At 38.5% G+C, this 20,370-nt stretch overlaps 2 protein-coding genes and 1 non-coding gene across 3 annotated transcripts; 2 read left to right on the forward strand and 1 right to left on the reverse strand.

The window, feature by feature from the left end:
* The first annotated feature begins 7 nt into the window (after nucleotides 1-7).
* LOC144654455 (WD repeat-containing protein 93-like) lies at nucleotides 8-13,876 on the forward strand. Its single transcript, XM_078514639.1, has 15 exons — nucleotides 8-580; nucleotides 1,193-1,257; nucleotides 1,923-1,989; nucleotides 3,347-3,474; nucleotides 3,925-3,996; nucleotides 5,335-5,636; nucleotides 6,146-6,210; nucleotides 6,436-6,513; nucleotides 6,975-7,106; nucleotides 7,540-7,756; nucleotides 10,506-10,566; nucleotides 10,954-11,145; nucleotides 11,570-11,709; nucleotides 12,575-12,701; nucleotides 13,701-13,876. The coding sequence occupies exons 1-15, from the start codon at nucleotides 136-138 to the stop codon at nucleotides 13,719-13,721; spliced, it is 2,112 nt and encodes a 703-aa protein (XP_078370765.1). The 5' UTR covers nucleotides 8-135; the 3' UTR covers nucleotides 13,722-13,876.
* A 640-nt stretch (nucleotides 13,877-14,516) lies between these two features.
* LOC144647854 (adenosine receptor A3-like) lies at nucleotides 14,517-16,743 on the forward strand. Its single transcript, XM_078507556.1, has one exon. It carries the CDS (start codon nucleotides 15,489-15,491, stop codon nucleotides 16,521-16,523), a length of 1,035 nt encoding a protein of 344 aa, XP_078363682.1. The 5' UTR covers nucleotides 14,517-15,488; the 3' UTR covers nucleotides 16,524-16,743.
* Trnas-gcu (transfer RNA serine (anticodon GCU)) lies at nucleotides 14,808-14,880 on the reverse strand. The gene has a single exon. It is a non-coding gene; the product is annotated as a tRNA-Ser (tRNA).
* Nucleotides 16,744-20,370: the final 3,627 nt, after the last annotated feature.

Consider the following 20,370-nt stretch of genomic DNA (forward strand, 5'->3'; position numbering starts at 1 on the left):
CTAGATCCGAGTTAGCTTGCTGTTGTCAAGGAAAGCCAAAATGGCGGCAAAACAACATCTCGGGGAAACTTTAATATCTTTTTAACTGCGTTGTTTAAAAGTATTGAAAACGTTCGAACCCTTCGAGTATCAAAAATGCGTGTCAGGAAACCAAAACGACCAACAACACCCCCTTCAGAAGATGAGGGCGATGACAATTTTGTCGTGGATCCAGACCAAATTTTCGACGACTTGCCTCAGCCTTTCCGACTTGTTGACAAGACTGTGAAACGCATTTTCGACGATGCCTGGGAAATTATTGAAGGCATTGAAGAACGGAAAGCTTTGAAGCGTTCCAAGGCCGTTTTACCGTTGTTTGAACTTGCAAAGCAGCTGTCTGATTGCAACAAAACTGCTTGTGTTTGTACGGTTGCTGATGGGAGTTACTTGTTCCTGTGTTACAGTAATGTTCTTGCAGTGGTAGACAGTTTATTGGGAACTACCGTTGCTTCGGTTGAGGATCCAGGAAACAACATTGTACAGATATCAGCTTGTTGTCTCCAAGAAGGTTTTTATCTGATTTCTACCGTGGATAATGAGGGTAAGCTTTGATGTAATAATAATGTAAATAATTTACATGTTCTGTTTATAAACTAATCGTGTCTATAACAAAGGTTTCGATTTTGATTGGTTCTGCATGCACCTATTTGTTGTGTATAAATTGGCATGCCATCATGTGGGTGTCTAATTACAACTTCTTGTAATTGGATACCTGTAATTGGACACATAATTATGGCATTTGTAAGTCAATCACGTGGACTTATATAGATGGGTTCTTTCTTGTTGTTCTACTGTTTCAGCTGTTTGTAAAACCGATTGAACATATCTTTGACCTTTTCACATAGAAAGGTTCTCAAAGAATTTCTTACCTCAAATTTTGTTATTGATACAATTGATTAGTAATTCAGAGAGTAATCATGCTTGTAATTTCAAATTGACCTTGCAAGATTTTGATTACTCCTGAACTGTACTCCCCTCAGTCCAAGTACTATTACTTGCCGTAAGGACATGTCACTTTATTTAAAGAAAAAAAAAACATTCAATAAAAAAATACTTGTTACTTATCAGAAACGTGACTATTAGTAAATACCGTGATACACATGTAGCTCCCTTATACGTTACACTGTTATTTAAAATCTGTCCTATTGTCTAGGTTTTGCTAAGCTGTTCTGTTTCACTGGTGATAAAGTTCTTCTTATAAGATCATTTAACGAACAGGTAGGTTGTGATTGATGTATTTTACTTTCTCCTTTTATTTCATTTTAAAATAGAACTTACAGACAAGTTAAAGGTTAACATTTCAAACTTTCAGTCACTCTGATGAAGGTGAACAGATGTCGCCAAAAATTTAGACAAGAAAAACAGATCGGCTTAAAAAACCTTCTTGAAATGTCTTCTACTGATCGCACTACTGGTTCCAGTATTTCAAAAGTGAATAATTGTATTTTTTTGTTGTTGCAAATTTCAAATCCTTCCTTGAAATTAGTTTTAGAGCAGTGCAATTTACACACTTCAAATTTTCCAGTTCATCATTTTTCTGCTTGTAAGTACTTTGTTTTACATTTTCATTGTCTGCTTAGTCCAGCCTTTCAAGGCAGGTTGGACTATGCAAAAATATTATTTGTGAGAGGAGTGTAGATCTAAAGCCAGAGTTATGAATTATTGTGCAAGAGTTGGAGGCCTTTGTTATCAGCAAGTAGCTTAAAAACTGCACTGTTAATCATTAAAACTGTAATTCCTTATCTTGAAACCTACATGTACAGAAAGAGCTCTCCTCCCCCCCCCCCCCCCCCCACACACACACACACACCCGTTTAAAGCCCTCATTGTGAATAATTAAATTTTTAATCAATCCGTGTCGCTTTAAATTACTTTTTTTAAAGGAAGGGACTGTTGCAACCCTTGTTGAAATAAGTCAAGATGGTGGATATGTTGGAGTTGGATGGGAAGGTACATGTATCTAAAATCAATTTAAAAAAAATAATGGGAGATCTGGTTTAATGATGTAGCTCATTGGACTCTGGATCTTGTGAGTCAGGGCAAGTCATGGCTGGGATCACTGTGTCATGTTTTATAACAAGCTACATGTACTTTAATTTACTCTCACGGTGGTCTACTTAACCAACCCAGAAGTATAAAACCATTAAATATTGTAAGTGGGGAATTTTGGCAAAAATATTAGGGGGTAGCCTGAATTGGAGTAGCATCCCATCCAAGAGAGAAAAGCGAAACTGAAACAAAAGTGGTTTGAGCCACAGAAACCAGAGTTACATTATTGTAAGCACCAGCAGTTGTGGGCTACATGGCTTGTGAAGTAAAGTTTTAAAACCGAGCTCTGATTGGGAGAGGACAACAAACTTTGTCATATTTTCACACAAGGAGCAGAGGAACCAAATTCGACCTTTGTAAATATTAAAATGTTCGATCTATTTCGTAGCGCTTCTCCTGTCCTGGTTGCTGGTTATCTGATCATTTTGTTTACGCGACGGTTAAACCAGCAGGAATCTTGTTGCACTTAGCGTAGCCGCAGGCTCAATGACCGTGGGCACCACAAGATCGTTACACACTAAGAAAAGAGACAAGGGATGAAACAGATTTGAGCCAAATTTTCGATCGCCGATAACTCGCTACAGATTCAAACAATAAGCCTGATTTTCGGTATACGGTCTTACATTAATAGTATCTCGAACGCTGTTTAACCATTTCGATGAAGATCAGAAATTTTAATTAGTAAAAGATGATACGACAAACGGCACTTCACTTCCGTCACCAGTATGTTGCGGTTCACATCGAACGAGTCACGTGGTACTATGTTTCATCCCTTGTCTCTTTTTCTTCTCGGCACTTCGTGCCTTGCTCGGAAAGCTTCGCTTTCTGTCCATTGCCCTTTGGGCAACAAACGAACTGAAAACCGCTGCGATTACACAACAGACTATTGAACGAGTTTACCGCTGGCTTAACCGCCGCGTAAACAAAAAGATTGGATAACGTATGACAAGCGCTACAAAATAGATCAAACATTTTAATATTTGCAAAGGTTGAATTTGGCTCCTCTGCTCCCTGTGCTTTTCATTGACTGATCATCAGACCAAAATCTACACAGGTCTGTATATACAGTTATCTGAGACAGACATCATTTGGGACAAGGATCTTTTCATGTTTAACTACATGTAGCTATCGCTTCAGTATGGAGATTTCAGGGTTCCAACTGAGAGATGTTCTCTCATACATGCACATGTACCTGTTTACTCAGACATACACTGTTAGTAATGTTTAACTGTTTTATTTTCATTTATTTGTGACGCAGTACCCATGAAGGAAAGTTGGTTGGAGATCTATAAAGTTCCTAAGGATACTTGGGTAAAGGAAATGGAAGCAGCAGTGACAGCTGTGGTTCGCTCAAGGAAACCTACATTGGTTGATTCAGCAGCACCGGTCAGAGCTCAGTTTTTAACAAATTTTATTCATGCTTTGATTTATAGTGGGGTGCGTCAAATGCCAGAAAGAGAAAGAAAGGAAATGATAGCAAGGGCCTGCTTGATTTCCCATAAATTCTGACAAAATGCAAAAAAATAATGTTTATCTACAGTATTAGGCTTTTCACATTCATCAACTATTGCTTGAAGATCACTGGCAGATTGAGAAGAAAATGTTTTCTCATCTGTTGTTGTGAACAGTAGTAGAGAGAGTTCAAAATTGAACCTTTTTCATCATCACAAAGACTAATCCTTTAAAGAAACATTTTCTTGAACACTAACAAAAAAGTCTGTATGGAGGTTTAGAAGACTGCCTGGTATGCACATAAATTTATTATAGCTGCAATGATCCTCCCTGAGTAAATCACACCATGGCCACGTTGTAATGAACTGTCAAAATGTTTACTAGGATGTGGAAGACTCTACTACTGCTGACCAGCTTCTGAAATCCTCAGAGGATCAAGACCCAGTGGCTGGAACTGTAAGTTACCAATTATGAAGCACTTGGTCAGTTACAAAAATTACACAAAATCTAATGGAGATCAACTGGAGTCCAACTCGAGTCTATCCAGATATATAGGTTATTCACCAGCCGGGAGGTCCGTATTGGGAAAAACTGTGCCCGAGGGCACAGTTTTTCCCAATACGGACCGACCAAGGTTGGTGAATAACGGGTTTTTTTTCCTACTTTATTTGTTTTTAAAAGAAACCTAGGAAGATTTTTTCACCAAATCTTTGTTTGTATACGCGCGTCATTTCAATGTTGTGTCGATCGACGGATTAGCAAGAGTGTAAAATGCTGCCTGTTTGTTATTTTTATGGCATAAATGTAAAATCGAGGCAAAGCATTTATATCATTGACAAAACTGAAATCGATTTCGGCTTCCCGATGAATGTTTTGAAAGGAATTGTGTTCGTAGGATAGTAATTCTCGGACTAAAAAATATTATCTCCTGAAAGACAGTTTCGGTACAGCTAAACATACTTGTTTTTAACGAATTAATAAACTCTGCGTTGATTCCCAGCAGAATTTCTTTGTGATGAACAGTGCGAAAGTGAAACTGAATGAAATGCGTAGTTTGGACGTACGGCACAATATTGCGAGAATTATTTTGACTGTTTTTTGACTGTTTTTAATTAATTTCTTGAATGATGTCAACTAGTGTTTTGTTTTGGCAAAAAAGTGGCAGATAAAAGGCAGTTGTTACTCAAAATTGAAGTTAAAAACCGGTGCAGCTTACCGCGATGGCGTTAAAATGATTGCGAAATGTACAAACAACCACAAACTACGAAACTAGAACTCGATTTTGTCGATAAAGAAATGTTTACTCGCCTTTGGAAGAACTTCGAGGCCTTTAATTCCACTTCTATTTTGTCCTTTCTCATATAAACGACTGGTGAGCAGCTATTTCGATTTTACAGAGCATATCTTTCATGTTTTTGTTCGTACAACGCTGCAAAATGATTTTGCGCGGAAAACACACTCAACGACTCATCTCGCAACGGATACCGCCCGCTGTGAGCGGGCCAGATTGGAGAATACCACCCGCTCCCGGAACCAATCAGATCGCAGGATTTGAAGAATACAGCCCGCTCACGAACAAAGAAAAAATTATAGGCAATAATGAAGGCAGCCTAATGAATGTCGGTAAATTTGCACTGTCAAACTTAATAGCATCAAAGATGCTACCCAGTTGTTAGCAATTTTATTAATTATGTTAATCATGCCCTGATCAACATTTCTGTCTGACACTGCAGCTATTAGGACCTAACCTAACAAGCCTGGATTATTTACTTACCTTTCTATGAACTCTGTAAGTCTCCACCAGGTTCAAGACCAAGCTCTGCACAGGGAGGTCAGACCCAGCCTGGCGTCTCAGCTGTCTCCTTCACTAAGCCTACAGCAGTATTACGGGTGCGACCCCCTGCTCCCGTTGGCCCTTGTTCAGCCACCAACTGTTCTGTAGCTCTAAAAGCTACTGATTCAGAAGGAAACGTCATTGGTAGTGGTTCCAGTCATGTGTTGATGTCGCAGTTCTTTGACAATTGTGATAAAGCATTCAATCAGCTTCACAAGGATGAACTGCAATATCTGAATACAGACGAGGAGGATCTGACAAGGTTATTAGCCATTGAATCCCCTTGAATTCTTGAATTCCTATAATTCACTATTAATACCTTAGTTTACATGGTCATGTTTGAACATTACCCTTCCATTACTCTTGATCTAAAATACTGTCATAGTTTTATTTTTTGATGCTTTAATTTTTTTTTAAATAATTCCTGAGATGAAAGAACTAAGGAGAAAGAGATAGGAAAGGCGTTCTGAAGCACTTGCAGGTTTGCTGCTCAATCGGGCTTAATTCATGTCAGATGTAGTGTTGTTATAATTCAAAATTTTATGTATATCACAGCCTAAGAAGTTATTTCGTATAAATATTCACAAAACTGGGCCCATCGCGAGACATACTTTATGGTACAGGTATTCTCTCAGACTAATGGTTTTTTCATTCTTTCAAAATTAAGAGAGCATACATGCAAAAACGTTTGTATTACATGCATCTTCTTGTCGGTAGAGGCAATCAAGCTGTTGTAAATAATGATATATTTGTTTTTTTCTTTTTTTACAGCTTCCCTAGATTACATTTCTTAACACCTGGGAGATTAGTTCCTTCAGGATTAGAGTCTGCACCAAGTAAGTGGAATCAATCTTTATTGATGCAATAAAAACAATATAAACAGGGCATCAAGTATCTTTTTAAGGTAACCTCACTTTGGTGTCACAGTTCTGCACCTGAGTAAAATCACTTTTGTTCTCAAAACTCATTATATGGCTGACTAAGCCAGGATAGATTGATCTTAGTATCTTTTATTCAAGAGCATGATGTGCATGTTTAAGGATTCAATCCTTTCTCCTCAGATAAGGTCAACTCCTTGTCAGTATGGTGGTCTGGAGGAACTCAGTTATTCATTTATTCACTGGTCAAGACTGCCAAAGGTATGGAGTTTGTCACAGCAAGTTTACGATTACTTCCATTTTTTTAAAATCACTTCAATGCCTGTTGACCATAGTCTTTGAAGTATATGCTACATGTACAAGAAAAACAATGTAAAATACACATTCAAGGAACGTGTATTGGCACTGTACACTTTCATCTGATGTCTCTGCAGGTACTGTAGTCAATGGCATACCGTAAAAGTCCATGTATAAGCCATACTATAGTTACAGATAATACAGACATAGGAAGCAATAAAGAATTTACACAACTGATACTTATATTATGATAACATTTGGACTACAGTAGTGGTGCACGTTTGTCTTGCCAAATGTTTGAGTCCTACCTAAGTGGCGTATAGGTCATTTATGTGACCTTGTTGGTCACATGACAAGATGCGGGAAGGTCTGAAGTCCCAGCAAAAATAGTTGGTTAATGCAAGTCTGTTTTGCTTCCTTGTCAGATCTAGAGCACAAGCCAGACATAGTGTGGCCACATTCAGAGCAGATAAACATCAGTGCAGTGAGTGAATGTGGCTCTTTCATGGCCATGGGGCTCAAAACGGGAACAGTCGTTGTGTGGGATGTCTACAGAGGTGAGATACCAAATTATCAAATAACAGTCACAGTTGAAACAACAGCACTTCGTTGATGGAACACAAACGGGTACAACACACTTCCAACTTAGGTCTCTGACACAAAGAAAACAACACGTTTTTTCCTGCAAAAGCTTTCAGTGTATCTGCAGTTTCGTAATTTTTGTAATTTTCAGTTTTGCACATCTCCTTTTCATTTAGATACAAAGAGCTGTTGTTACATTTAAAGCACACAGGTACTGATGATTTAACCGAAGTTTGAATTTCAGGCTTTGTTGTCCATGTTGGCTGCATCTTATTTTGAAGGTTAATTGGCTTACACAATGCTCCTTGTACTTTTCAGAGGTTATAATTTGCCAATAGATATAGTAACTGGCTCTGTGATTCTGGTTTTTGTTGCTCAACATTGTTGCCCATTTTGTTTTTCTTACAGGTACTCTGTTGACAGTCTGCCCTGTCACTGATAAAGGAAAAATACTTGTCCTGTGCTTTTTGTCCGGTGCTGTTGTCCCTGCCATGACAGAAGATGGTGAATCCACTTCAATGTCATCATCTCATACAAACTTGATAGTGAGTTGTGATGATGGAACCTTTTGCCTTCTGCAATGTGGAGTTGCTCATTCTCCTCCAGCAAGACCCCTTGTTGACAGGTTAGTTTACAGGGTTAATTGTAGTTGTTATATGGTGATATTGGATACATTTTGCTGCACGTAAACAATTTAACAGAAACTAATTGCTTAAGGTCGCGGGGGACACCTTAGGCTCATCATTATGCATTTATTTAAAGCGTATGCACGAAGTACAACGACTGACATCGACAACTTTACGAGATATTTATGACTGGATAAAAATATGGACGCGTGCGCGTGATTTGTAAAAAAATCCTGTTTCTTTGATATTTTAACCAATTTAAACAACACTTAGCGATATACGTTCATATAGATTGTAGGAAGTCTTTGAGCTTATTTTCATTTAAATTTGAATATTTCTGCAACTCAGAGTAATCACAAAAATATTCGGCATAAACAATCGTGTCCTATTAAAAAACGCATTGTTCTCGCCGTAAAAGCGTGGAATATCATTACGTTAGCATAATTACATCTCTCCTTGGCAAAATGATCGTATTTAGGTCGGGACACCTTCGGAAATCTCAAAGTTTTGACTTTTCCGACAATTTTGTGGCAGAGAATACAGCACGGATACAGAACTTCATGACTTGCCACTGCAGATAGGTAAACTATGAATACTGTAGTGTGTCATAACAGAAGCGGAATTTTAAAAGAGCGCTTTTAGAAAGAGGTAGAAGACATTAAATTCAAATTTGCGCACTTAAACCGCCGTAATTTGCTGGCAAACTTTAAATTTAAAAATCCGCTTCTGTTATGACACTCTAGAGGTATTGACTGATTAGTTTTTGACAAGATCCCAGTGTGCTGTCTTCTACTCGTTCCGCAAACTCTGCCACAAAATCATGTTTTTCCCAATTTGGCACTCACGAGGCTATAACATCGACGTTAAATGCAATCTACCAGATAAAAGACGACATTCACAATCTTTCATCAATTCTTTATGTCTCTGTAAAATTTGAGCTTAATCGCACCCATAACAGCTGAGAAATAAGCGTTTTAAAAGATGCAGGTCAAGCAAAATTTCCCTTCATGAATTTATTCATGCTGTAGGTATCCCCCGCGACCTTAAGGTCGCGCAGGACCCTTGAGACCCGGGGGGGGGGGGGCACTCAAAAAAGTTTTGTACGGGGAGGCTCCGCCCCGAGATCCAACCCCTTACCCTTTTATATACCATTTTGATAGAAAAAGGTACCCCTTTTGTATACCTTTTATTGCAAAAAGGCACCCCTTTCATATACCTACACGACATCACATTTACCTAAAACGGGAAGTTTTCTTGTTATTTTTATGAAGCGCTTAATAAATTAAAACGATAGAGCCAAAAGTTGCGTCTGCTCGAAATATATGATATAAAGGCCTTTTAAAATAACATTATGGCAGATTTTCCTACCCTTTCATATACCTAAACTTGTGAAATCCCTACCCTTTTATATACCTGGAGCCTGAAAAAGGTACCCCTTTCGGGCGGAGCCTCCCCGTATAGGCCATTGTAGGGAGTACCCCCCCCCCCCCCGGGCCTTGAGATCATTATACATGTATGTATTTATTTAAAGAGTATGCACGAACTGCGACGACTAATGCCGACAACAAACGAAATATTCATGACAACGTTTTTCTTCAAGTTCTTTGTACAAGTAATTACACGGTATTGTTCTCAGCTTTGCGTGCCGTGCGCTGAAACAAAGCGAATTATCATAATTAGATTCATAGCTGTGAATGTAGCACACGTCGGTTGTAAACATGCATGCAGGTCTTCGGAAGCGGAAAATCCTGCAATTTTGTGTCCAAGTTTTCTTCGCCGTTATAGAATTTCAGGAGTTGATTCGCGAGGAACATGAACTTGGTGCACTCTATTGTGTTATGACAAGACCGAATTTTGAAATTTCGTTCTCAAAATGAAGGTACATGTAGCACGTTTCAAAGTTTAGATTTCACATTTTTACTCTCTTAGAAGCAGATAACTTCTAGCGGTTTTTGAAATGGAAAATTTCGTTCTTGTCATAACACAAAAGAGGTTACATCACTAGGTTATATAATCATTTAATTCGGTGCGCTGTTGTAGCCGAAAACTTGGACACAAAATCGCATTATCTGCAGTTGAACTCTTAAGAGCCTGTAACATTACAGTAAACGGTCATCTCTCAGTAGAAGGACAGTCATGTTGTAATTCCATGATCCCTTAATATCCTTGATAAATTTTAGAGGAATCGGTGTTCAAAACGTAACGAATTAAAGCATTACAAGATAGCACCCCGTCAAGAAATTTGGCTTATGAATTTATTAATGAGCAAGGGTCCTGCGCGACCTTAAAGGGATGCTTCTTTGGCTGTTGAAAAATGAAAAAAATGTTGATCAAACTTTTATTTGGCCTAAAATGTTTTCTTTGTGTACAACTGTAGACAGACTTACAAGTACGAAAACTGCAGGCTTAGCACAGGGAATGAAGTATCTCGTCTGTCAAATGTACGGAGTTTCTAAGCAAAAGCAACATTCTAGACTAATGACCTATCTGGCGGGTGCTTATCTGCGGTTTTGCATCAAGAACCACAATGGAGTATTTCAAGTCCCCCTTGGATGAGATGCTAGTCCCATAACAGGGTTGCCCCAAACATTTAATTTATTGGTACACATTTATATAGCCTGATGGAGAGAGGCACTGTGAGAGTACAATGTCTTTTCCAGACCCAAGCTCAAAACGAAGCCCAGCACACTAACTTAGTTGTTAAAAAGTATAATTGATCAACTTGTTGTTGTTGTTGTTGTTTTGCAGATCAGCAATAGACACTGAAGTCATCACTGAGGTTGTTACAATGCCCCAAACACCACAAGTGGTAAGATGAAACCCTCGACTTGCTTCATTTCCTCCATGTTATAACTTACAATTAGTCATTAACCAAACTTGTTGAAATATCAGTTTGTTAGAAGACTGCTATCTGAATAGAAGAAGCGAAAAATTGTCCAATATCTCGGGCATTTTCATTATTTATACGAAACTGCTTAACTGTGAAAGTCAAAAAGCCAGGACACTGATTTAATTTTGGCATGTCAGTTGTCTAGCCACGAATCAGATACAGGTGTATATACGAGATAACACCGCAAGGAAAGCATATGACCGGTCAGTGGAAACTACAATCCCATTGCTTTTTCTTTTAGAAAATGTGGCTGCTAAACCATATTTTTCACTACTAACTTAACCTTTTTATTTGTATTTTATCCAGATTGCCGCCATAACGAAGAGTGGAAGAATAACACTGTATGATGTGAATAGTTGCAGAGCAATTTGCCATGTTGGGCTGCCTGTGCCTTTCCTTCTCTCATCACAACTGCCATGCATCTGCGCTGATGGGAAGGTCTTGGTGCTGATTGGCGCTCAGATAGATGAAGAAAACAACGAGAGCCTGGACATAGAGGTAAGTGCAGTCTGGTCACATCTTGCAAACGAATGGAAAGCACCTTCTTTACACTTGGCGGCCAGAGACATATCCAATACTTAGCGGTGATCTGGCAAAACATGATGGCTTTGTACACCGTACCAACACACAAGTATATTCAGTGTTTAGTCTCTGTGAACGTTTCTTTAAATAAATAGATTTAATTTTTTAACTCTATCACTAGAATAAAGAAGCTGGTCGTGGCTGTTGTTTAGTCTGTACTGGTTCCTTGGACGCCTCTCCCCCACCCCACCACTAACTAAAGAAGACCCAATTAACTCTTTAAATAGTGGTCCATTTGAGTTCTGAATTCAGACTAGAAATACTTCCACTTCAAAGTTGAGTAACATTTACTTAATTCTATCCCTGTGCACTGATAAAAATAGCAATGTCGTTTTTTTAGACGGCTGTGCCATTTTCATATGATCTGCAACTCTTTCCTACTCTTAAAAAATACTGGAAGGAAGAGATGACCACTGGTGTGTCAGCATGGAAACCAAACAACACTATCGACGCTAGACTACATTCTCTCATACAGGACAGGTACATTCACGTGTTACTGTAACGTTAGAAAATACAGTAAAAGCCTGCGAGTAAGAACCTAACATTTTAGAACCTGTTAGGCTAAAATTTGCAAATTAGACCCCCTTTTTATAAGAACCTATTAGTTAAAAATGTTTGCGTTTGGGAAAATAAGTTTGGGCAAGGAATTTCTGTTTTTGTATATAATGTTCAGAATGATTAATGCCGCATTTTTACGAAAACACCTATAGGGCATGCAAATTTTATACAAGGAATAGGCCGAATACTACTGAAAGTTTTATTAGTAACAAGATAAACTTCTTCAGAAATTAAGAACCTATTACGAACCTCGATAACCTAAATTTGTGTTAACTACCATTTCTGTAAGAACCTGTTTAGGCTAACCTGGAAACAGGTAGGTTCTTACTCGCGGGTTTTACTGTACTCAGGCAATATAACTTGTGTTGTTGGTGTCCAATTTCAGAATATCGTTCTCATTCGCACGCACTTCCTAAGGGATCGATACTGCAGTCAACTTCATAGGGTTCTGTAACTGGTGTTCCAGTGGTATACATTGTCGGAAACTTGTTAAAATCCCAACTGGAAAGAGGCTGACCAGTAGGCTATTTACAAAGCGTGGAGAAGTTGAATTCAGGACCACCGAAGACAAATCCATCTAGTGTCAGGGAGGAGGATTTGAACCCGGGACCTCCAGATTACAAGCCCAGCACCCTCCCCACTAGGCCGTGCTGTCTCCACAAAGACGGACACTGTCGGGCCCAGCACCAACTGTCCGTCTAAGAGAGGTGTCCGCCTTATAGAATTACGTGCAATGAGAACACGTCATTCCTTCGTTGATTTTTAGTTTTGTTTCCTTTTTCTTAAGACTTGTCAGCCAAGAGAGCAGACAGATGAGACTTCAGCAGCGATGGTCGCAGTATCAAACTGAACTGAAGAATATTCAGAACACCAAGATGAGAAGAAACCACTCAACATGGCTCACCGCTAAATCTGTGAGTACTGCTCGATTCATGTGTCGCAATTCAGACCCGGCGCGAATGTAATAAAACCACCGGGAATAAAACTTACAGAAAACTCTTTGATGAAATTACTTTAATTCAGTGCAATGCCAACATGTAAATAGCAAAGAAGACACGTTGGTTTAAGGTGTGCTCAATCAATCAAATCAATCAAAACTTTATTTAAACATGGTATAAAAACATCATTATAAAGAAAAAAAAATTTCTAATAAATCTACATTATATTCGAATCAAGTAATGCCAGCGAGATTTCTGTGCCTTCAATGAAATTCAACTCAACGTATGAATTGGGCCAAAATCATTCCTGTTCTTTTAATTTTGTTCCATTTTTACCCCGTTGATTTTGTTTATTAGTTAGTTTTGAACGAGTATAACAGATATATGGTTTGAAATAAACTCCCTATCTCCTGTTTCTTCCCTCCCCTCCCCCATCAAAAAGTCTTGAAAAGAAATAGCCAACCCCCCACGCCCGGCTGAATAGAGCTTTTACGGTATATCTAGGTTAGGTTTTCTTCTATACATGTAAACTTTTTTGATCCTCAATTTAATTACACATATAAAGTCAAACATTTTTTACGGCACAAATAAAAAACCCTCCGTTAACAAGGCCACCAAAAATGTCTTTAAAACAATTCTAAGGGGACAGAACATGAACGTAATGGCGCTCCTGTAAATATCAATTGCCATAACCGCTCATCAGTAGGATGCCTAAAATGCGTGCAATTCCACAATTGGTTTCAACACAGTATTATCAGAATTTTAAGGTATATTGAAGACTGAAAAATAAACGGGAAGAGCAAGAACCGAAGCGTGGCAGTGGTTGTTTAAAGAAAACGTCATTGCTCACATTTTATTTGTTCATAACAGTAGTCTCTTTAAAAGCGTGAACTTTATCCATTCCGTTTACAATGTTTGTAAAGTAAAACATTGTGAGCTGTAATTCACGTAGCCTTTTTTCCCTTCATTTTATAGAGCGTATTTACAACTCTGTGATGACGCTGCTGGAATCAAAACGAATAAGGGGAAATGGCAGGCCGTACGAACGCAGCTTCAAAACATATCCACATTTCATCAATTTTACCTCAATACCGAAGAGTTGAAGAGGAAGATTAGCTGAACTGCAGTTCACAAGGGTAAAGAATCTCGCGATAGAAGACATCTTCAGAGACATTACGCAAAATTTATACGAACTGCGACATGGCCATTGAAGTTAAAGACACCGCTCAATTACGAAACATTTACCCTATAATCTACGGGACAATTAACATAACACCAGTCTTGTATATAAGAGTAAAGCATTCTTGGGTGTTTTACAGTTTATCACAGGTTTGTAAATGTTTTTTAGATCATTATTGTCAAAAAAAGTTTCTTCGACACGGAAAAATTTAAGTGTTTTTAGAGATCGATCACATTTTGTTGTAAATAAAAACGCATTATCAGACGCCATTGTTTCTTTTTCATTGATAATTTCCGAGCTGGTAAATGGGAATTAACCTCAGAAAACGAAGTAATCAATAGAGCTACAATTGCAGTGAATTTACACCTGTTGCGAAGTGGAAACGTGTTGCTGTTAATTTGCTTTTAGTTAAACACGCGACAAAGCGCCTCCAATTCGCAATTAAAAAACCATTTCCACACTAAGTGTGGCAGGTGGCGATCTCTTTTGGACGAATTATTAGCCTAAGTGACAGGAAGTTTTTCGTCCACAGGTTAAGTAATGTTTAATAAATGAGCAGCAGTGTTTTGTCAAGTTTAAAACACGAGGCGCAGCCGAGTGTTTTAATGATAATGTATTTATATAGCGCATTTTTCATATGTATATGTTCAAATGCGCTTTACACGGACTGCAATTTTACTACACAATTGTAAAGGCCAGACCACAACACCGGGAGCCTCATGTCCTACTCTTTGCAAATAGTGTGTGGGTTCTTTAACGTCCCCTGTTATAAGACTGAAGATACAGGAGACGGGACCTACGGTTTATCGTCCTTTTCCGAGAAGACTAGAATGTCTAACCATTTGCAGATGTAATTACAAAGGCAGCACATTCTCCTCAGTTATTTTAAGACCCTGAGTGTAGGTCCGGTCTGGGGTTCGAACCCACGACCTCCCGCACAGCAGTCCGGCGCTCTACCAACTGAGCTAACCAGGCGGCGACTGGACTTGATAAAACACGAACTGCGAATTTATTGAACGGCTTAAAAATCTTCTGATGTAGATCAACTCATTCTTGCACTAATATTTATATTTGGGGTTATTTTGGCCCAGAAAATTGGACGTAAAGTTTAGCCGTGTCTTTATCAGATATAAAGACACTCATTAAACATTAATTTCTTTTGTATTTTCTTTATGAATTATTAATGAGTTTTTTAATATGACCTAATATTTGCTACAAGCCCATACTTGTAATTTGACACTCAAATTGTCAAGAAAAGGGGTGCAAGGTGAAACATGGGACAACTGGCGAGATCAATCTTTGATAAAGATAGAAATGACAAATAGCTCTTATTTACATAGATTCTTCATTAAGTCCATTTATGTTTGTTGAAACGCGGCGAAAAAAACAGCTGGATATGATGATAATTGGCCTTATCGTCTCCTTAGTCATTACCAAATTGTTATATATTTGTTTTATATTCACCGACCATACATACTATCCTTGACTTATCGCCTTGACTTGGAGGAGGAAAAAAGGGGCTTGATATCTACTCTTCGGCGAAGTGCAAGAGTTAACACTGCTCAGCTAAAAGCCATATAGACATGAACAACTCAACGGCAGCTAACGCTAGCTTGGCGGACTTCCCTGGTTCATCAGTGATTGTTTATTCCAAAGCGGAAGGCATCGCATGGTGTAGCGCTTTTATCTTAACAAGTTTGTTTATTGTCGTTGGAAACTTGCTCACGATTGTTCTCTTTGCAGTTAACAAGCAACTACGTAAGAGAAGTTTATTTCTAATCATAAACATGGCGTTTGCTGATCTGATGCTAGGAGCGTTGTCTCTGCCTGGCTACATTTTTTTCATCGGAGCGACAAATTTCCATCTGTGGACCGGGATTATGCCTATATCTTTAGATTACACTCACGATGTTGTTGATACGTTTTTCATGCACGCTTCTTTAATTTCTGCAGTAATGATATCTGGTGAGAGATTTTACGTCATTTACTCGCCGTATAAGCGAACACTGTCAATAAGAACATACCGCATTGCTATTTTGATGTCTTGGATACTAACGGCCATTGTAGTAGCAGTTGAAACCGGATTGGGATATTTAACTTCGGAAGCCGAAATGTGTGCGTGGATATCTTTTGGTTTGATTGTAACATCCATTATATGCGGTTGTAACATCGCCATTTGGAGAAAGTTTCAACAGGGCGGCGTCACTTTCCAACAGCAAAACAGAGTCTCACGAAGCAAACGCTTAACAAAAACCTTGCTGTTTGTGTCTGTTCTTGCTTTGCTGTCGTGGCTCCCTTTAATTATCATGGACGCTTTAGAATACATATTTGGTGTCACGATTTCTGCAGATAACTTTTATTACATAATTACTCTTGTAAATTACTCCAACTCTTTTATCAATCCAATCGTTTATGTATTTAGAATTGCCGAGTTTAGACAAGTGCTGACTTTGTGTTGTTTTAAAAGGCAAGCGGCAATGAGCATGGAAAATACTGAAAGGAGAAGAAATCGGTCAAGTACTTTGACTTCGGCCACACAGCTAAGAACATTGCGAACTGATCCTAGATATCAGTCGTTGTTGCAACAGGAATTTATATACCATGAAACCACAGTGTGAAGAACAAGTGCTATGACAAGCCTGACTCGGTCTGTACTACAGCTTATAATGGTATTTTCGAGAACGTCGTCGTTTTAAGCCCCTCTTGAAAACTTTCGTCGCTTCAATTTTTGCAGGGTTTACTTCGTTTCACCCCGACTAACTGCGCCTGGGTCTTCGAGAATGCGCTTTTGTAAGGGCCATGCTGCTCACGCATAATTATAACCCCATTCGTTGATAAATAGCATGAGAATGCTGTAGAGAATTTATACTTAGAAGTATTACATTATTAAACACCATGGCTAAAAATCTCAGTCTATTTCAATTTCGTAAACTTCGGTAATTTTTGAAGGGTTTTTTGGTGATCCGTGAAAGGCCTTTTTTCCTCATGAATCGTGAAATGGCTGGGGATTTTTTTCGTGAAACATAATGGAGGATGGTAAAGGGTTTTTTTCGTGATCCGCGAGAGGCCCTTTTTGCCTCGTAAATCGTGACAGGGCTATTTAATTTTTTACTGAAACGTGATCTAGACTCCTCTTAAAGTGCGCAATTTACGAGTCTAGAAGTGCGCAATTTACGAGTCTAAAAGTGCGCAATTTACGTGTCTTAACGTGAGCAATTTACGAGTCTTAGAGTGCGCAATTTAAGAAAAGTAGCGCAATTTACGAGTTTAACAGTGCGCAATTTAAGGAGTCTTTAAGTGCACAATTTAAGATAAGGCGCTTTAAGATAATTTTATGAAAGTTTTTACAAAGAGGACTTGGCCCAGCTGCTGATAATGATTCCTCTTGTTTGAGTGAACTTAAACAGTTACCGTTCTGTTTAGTTTTAAGGGCAGCCAGGCACTATTCTTGTACCAATCTTTTCTCATCACTGACTTGTTACGAATGAGCAAGTACTATCTGATTTTAAAAAACAGCCGCCTCCGTACGTGCGGTTAAGGTCTTCCCCTGCTCTCAAAATGTCACAATTTGCCAATACTCAATTATGATCAGTACCGATCTAAACTGGAACCATTAACACGGTGTCAAATACACAATTTAGCAATACTCATAAAGGATTTTGAATATTTATTACACCACACGTCACTTTTACAAGAATTTAATTCAAACTTAGCTTGTTTTATATACGTCTTTATGTGAGCGACACGATTTTGGAGTTAATTTCGTACATACATTCCCATATTGATCTTGCCACATTTAAAAAGAAATATTCTTTAAAGATAAACACCCTGGAAAATTTGGAAGGTAATTCCTGAAAAGTTCATTTGCTTTGTGGCACTATATACATATATTTTTTCAGGAAATTAGCACAACAGCTGGTAAAGTTGTTTTAATAAAAGCAGTTTTACTTTCGCACTTGGTGGAAAAAAGGTATTTGTAAAAATAAAAAAATAATAATTCTAATTCCACACTGTAGATGCTATTTAATAATAGCGAATTTCTGCTCAGCTTTTGAAAAATATTTCTATTTACCTACTAGAAGATGGTTTTCCATGTTCTATAAGAAAATAATGCACGCTTGAGGTCTATAAAAGCTGCTAGTGGATGCCCGAGCCGTAAGGCGAGGGCATTCAGCTGCTTTTATAGACCTCAAAAGTGCATTATTTTCTTATAGGACATAGGAAAACCATCTTCTAGTGGGTTTAGAATATAGCATTAAAAAGAGCACAGAACTTACAAGACTCGCGGCCGCTCACGGCGGCTCACGGCACTAACAAACGCACATAACATCGGTAAAAGTGAAAGTTTAGTTTATTCTTTTCTTTGCATTTGGCGGCTTCTTTATAAATAAACCAAGATACCATTTCATTCATATTTCCTATTTATAGTCCTTTCTCCGACTACCAAAAGATTCTCACAAAGCCGACAAATCTAGTTGAAATATTTACGCATTTAAGCCTACTTCAATTTCATTCAAATGAAAAATTTCCATGCGTTCGTTTCGCAGCAAGTTTTTCAAATTCGCCTCTAATTTCGATTTAAAAAGAACAAAAGTGGAGTGTTCCGTCTTCAGATTGTGGCTAAAAAAGGTTTCTTACCTCAAAGAGAGGTAAGAAGTTTCTAGAGTCCGGCTTGTTTTGCTAAATAATTTCCAATCAATTTCGGCAGTTCACGGCAAAATAGTGGCGTACACAACTCCAAAGAAAAACAACAAATTTCAACGATTTTTTCTTCATATGTCGCTTCCTTTGGCACTGTCTTACTTCCATTTAAGCGGGTAAAACGTTTCTGATAAAAACTTGCTGCTTTAAAGCATCATTTAAACAACAAAACAAGATAATAGAGGCGAAGTCGACGAAGTCGCGCGTTCAGCGAAATTCGACAAACAATTCGCACATCCGGGGTACCGGGCTTCTATAGTTTTCAGCTTTGTTCTTAAAGAAATAAAAAACGCGCCCGAGTGCATTATTGAGTTATATAAGCACGCGGGAATTTTTAAGAACACGAGAGAAGTGCATAGAGAAGCACGAGGCGCAGCCGAGTGCTTCTCGCACTTCTCGAGTGTTCTTAAAAATTCCCAAGTGCTTATATAACTCAATAATGCACTCGGGCGCGTTTTTTATTTCTTTTATGAAATGTTAAAGAAATTGCGCGCGCTTAAACTCGTGACGTAAGCAGCGTGCATTATAACTCAATAAAGCACGCGCGTGACGTATGCAGCGTGCTTTATGGGATTATAATGAATTCGAATTGACCAATCACAGCGCGCGCAATTCCTCGACCATTTTATAAATAAAAATAATGCCCGCTAGAATTCCATCGCGCGTATACAGCGGCTATATTCTAAAGCTTAATGCATTTAAATGAATACGCATTTAACATTTGCCACAACAAATGAATTTCATATCCGTTGCTACTTAGTATGAGGAAAGAGACAAGGGCCCGCGCCGCAAGAATTTGAGTGCGTAAGCTCAGAGCCGCTTGTCCTTCTAAGCCGGCAAAGATGGATGTCAAAAGATAGCCGCTATGCACCTAACACTAAAAGCGGGTAAGCGGACCTTTCAGAAACACATGTCGGTTGTGATTGGTAAATTTTGATCCATGTGTGGTTTCTCTTTTAAAGGCTGTCAGGTGTATGCAGAGTTCGCGCTTTATGGAAAGGCGCAGTATAAGTGCTATGTTAAATTACCTGTTTTCTTAACCCTTTAAATGCTGAAATTACTGAAAACACTTTTTTTATTAATTGATTTGTTTTGGCGCCACGGTGCTAAATTTCTTTAATCTTTGTTAGAAATGCACTTCCTCGTACTGTAGATTTTGCTAAAGATTCCATGTAAAAACATACAATATTTTACTTTGCCGCATGCGGATAAGCCAAAATTTGAACTTTTTTGCGGAACTGTTCCGATTTTTTCCCTTGCTTCGTTCCTTTTCGTTTTTCTCTACCTTCGTATTCTCGCTACTCGGTACTCTGTACATATTTTCTTCTGGCCTGAACAGTTTTGATCTTTATCAATGGAAAAACCTGGAAAGGAGACCTTGATCAGTTGGTATATTGGCCTATTCTACCACCAATTTTGCACTAAAAGCAGCTCTGTCAGAATGCAGTCGATATTCAAAATGGACAGTCGTGTGGAAAGATCTTTCCAACCTGTGTTACTTGCATTTCACCAAAATTTCCTGACGTGCAAACTTATGACGTCACAAGTGGTTGAATGACCATTCCTCTAAATCCCGGAAAAATCTGGGTTTAGCATGAAAAGGGTTAAAAAGATCATTTGAAAAGTATAAAGCGAAAAGAACATACAGTCGAAGCGCTCTTTACGGACACTCTCGTAAGCGGACAGCTCTATTTACGGCCGCCTTGTTTAAAACCCCGTTTTAACTCCCATACAAACTCGGTATTTTTATATTCTCGTAAGCGG

The sequence above is a fragment of the Oculina patagonica genome, chromosome 1 (assembly GCF_052425735.1).
Source record: "Oculina patagonica isolate OP01 chromosome 1, crgOcupat, whole genome shotgun sequence".
In the NCBI taxonomy this organism is placed as follows: domain Eukaryota; kingdom Metazoa; phylum Cnidaria; class Anthozoa; order Scleractinia; family Oculinidae; genus Oculina; species Oculina patagonica.

What these genes read in the sequence shown, in the direction of transcription:
- LOC144647854 (XM_078507556.1), top strand. Translation starts at nt 15,489, where the DNA reads ATGAACAACTCAACGGCAGCTAACGCTAGCTTGGCGGACTTCCCTGGT.
- LOC144654455 (XM_078514639.1), top strand. Translation starts at nt 136, where the DNA reads ATGCGTGTCAGGAAACCAAAACGACCAACAACACCCCCTTCAGAAGAT. An exon ending in TGGTTGATTCAGCAGCACCG is followed by an intron (nt 3,475 to 3,924) that starts GTCAGAGCTCAG and finishes AATGTTTACTAG; the next exon opens with GATGTGGAAGACTCTACTAC. An exon ending in ACTGGTCAAGACTGCCAAAG is followed by an intron (nt 6,514 to 6,974) that starts GTATGGAGTTTG and finishes CTTCCTTGTCAG; the next exon opens with ATCTAGAGCACAAGCCAGAC.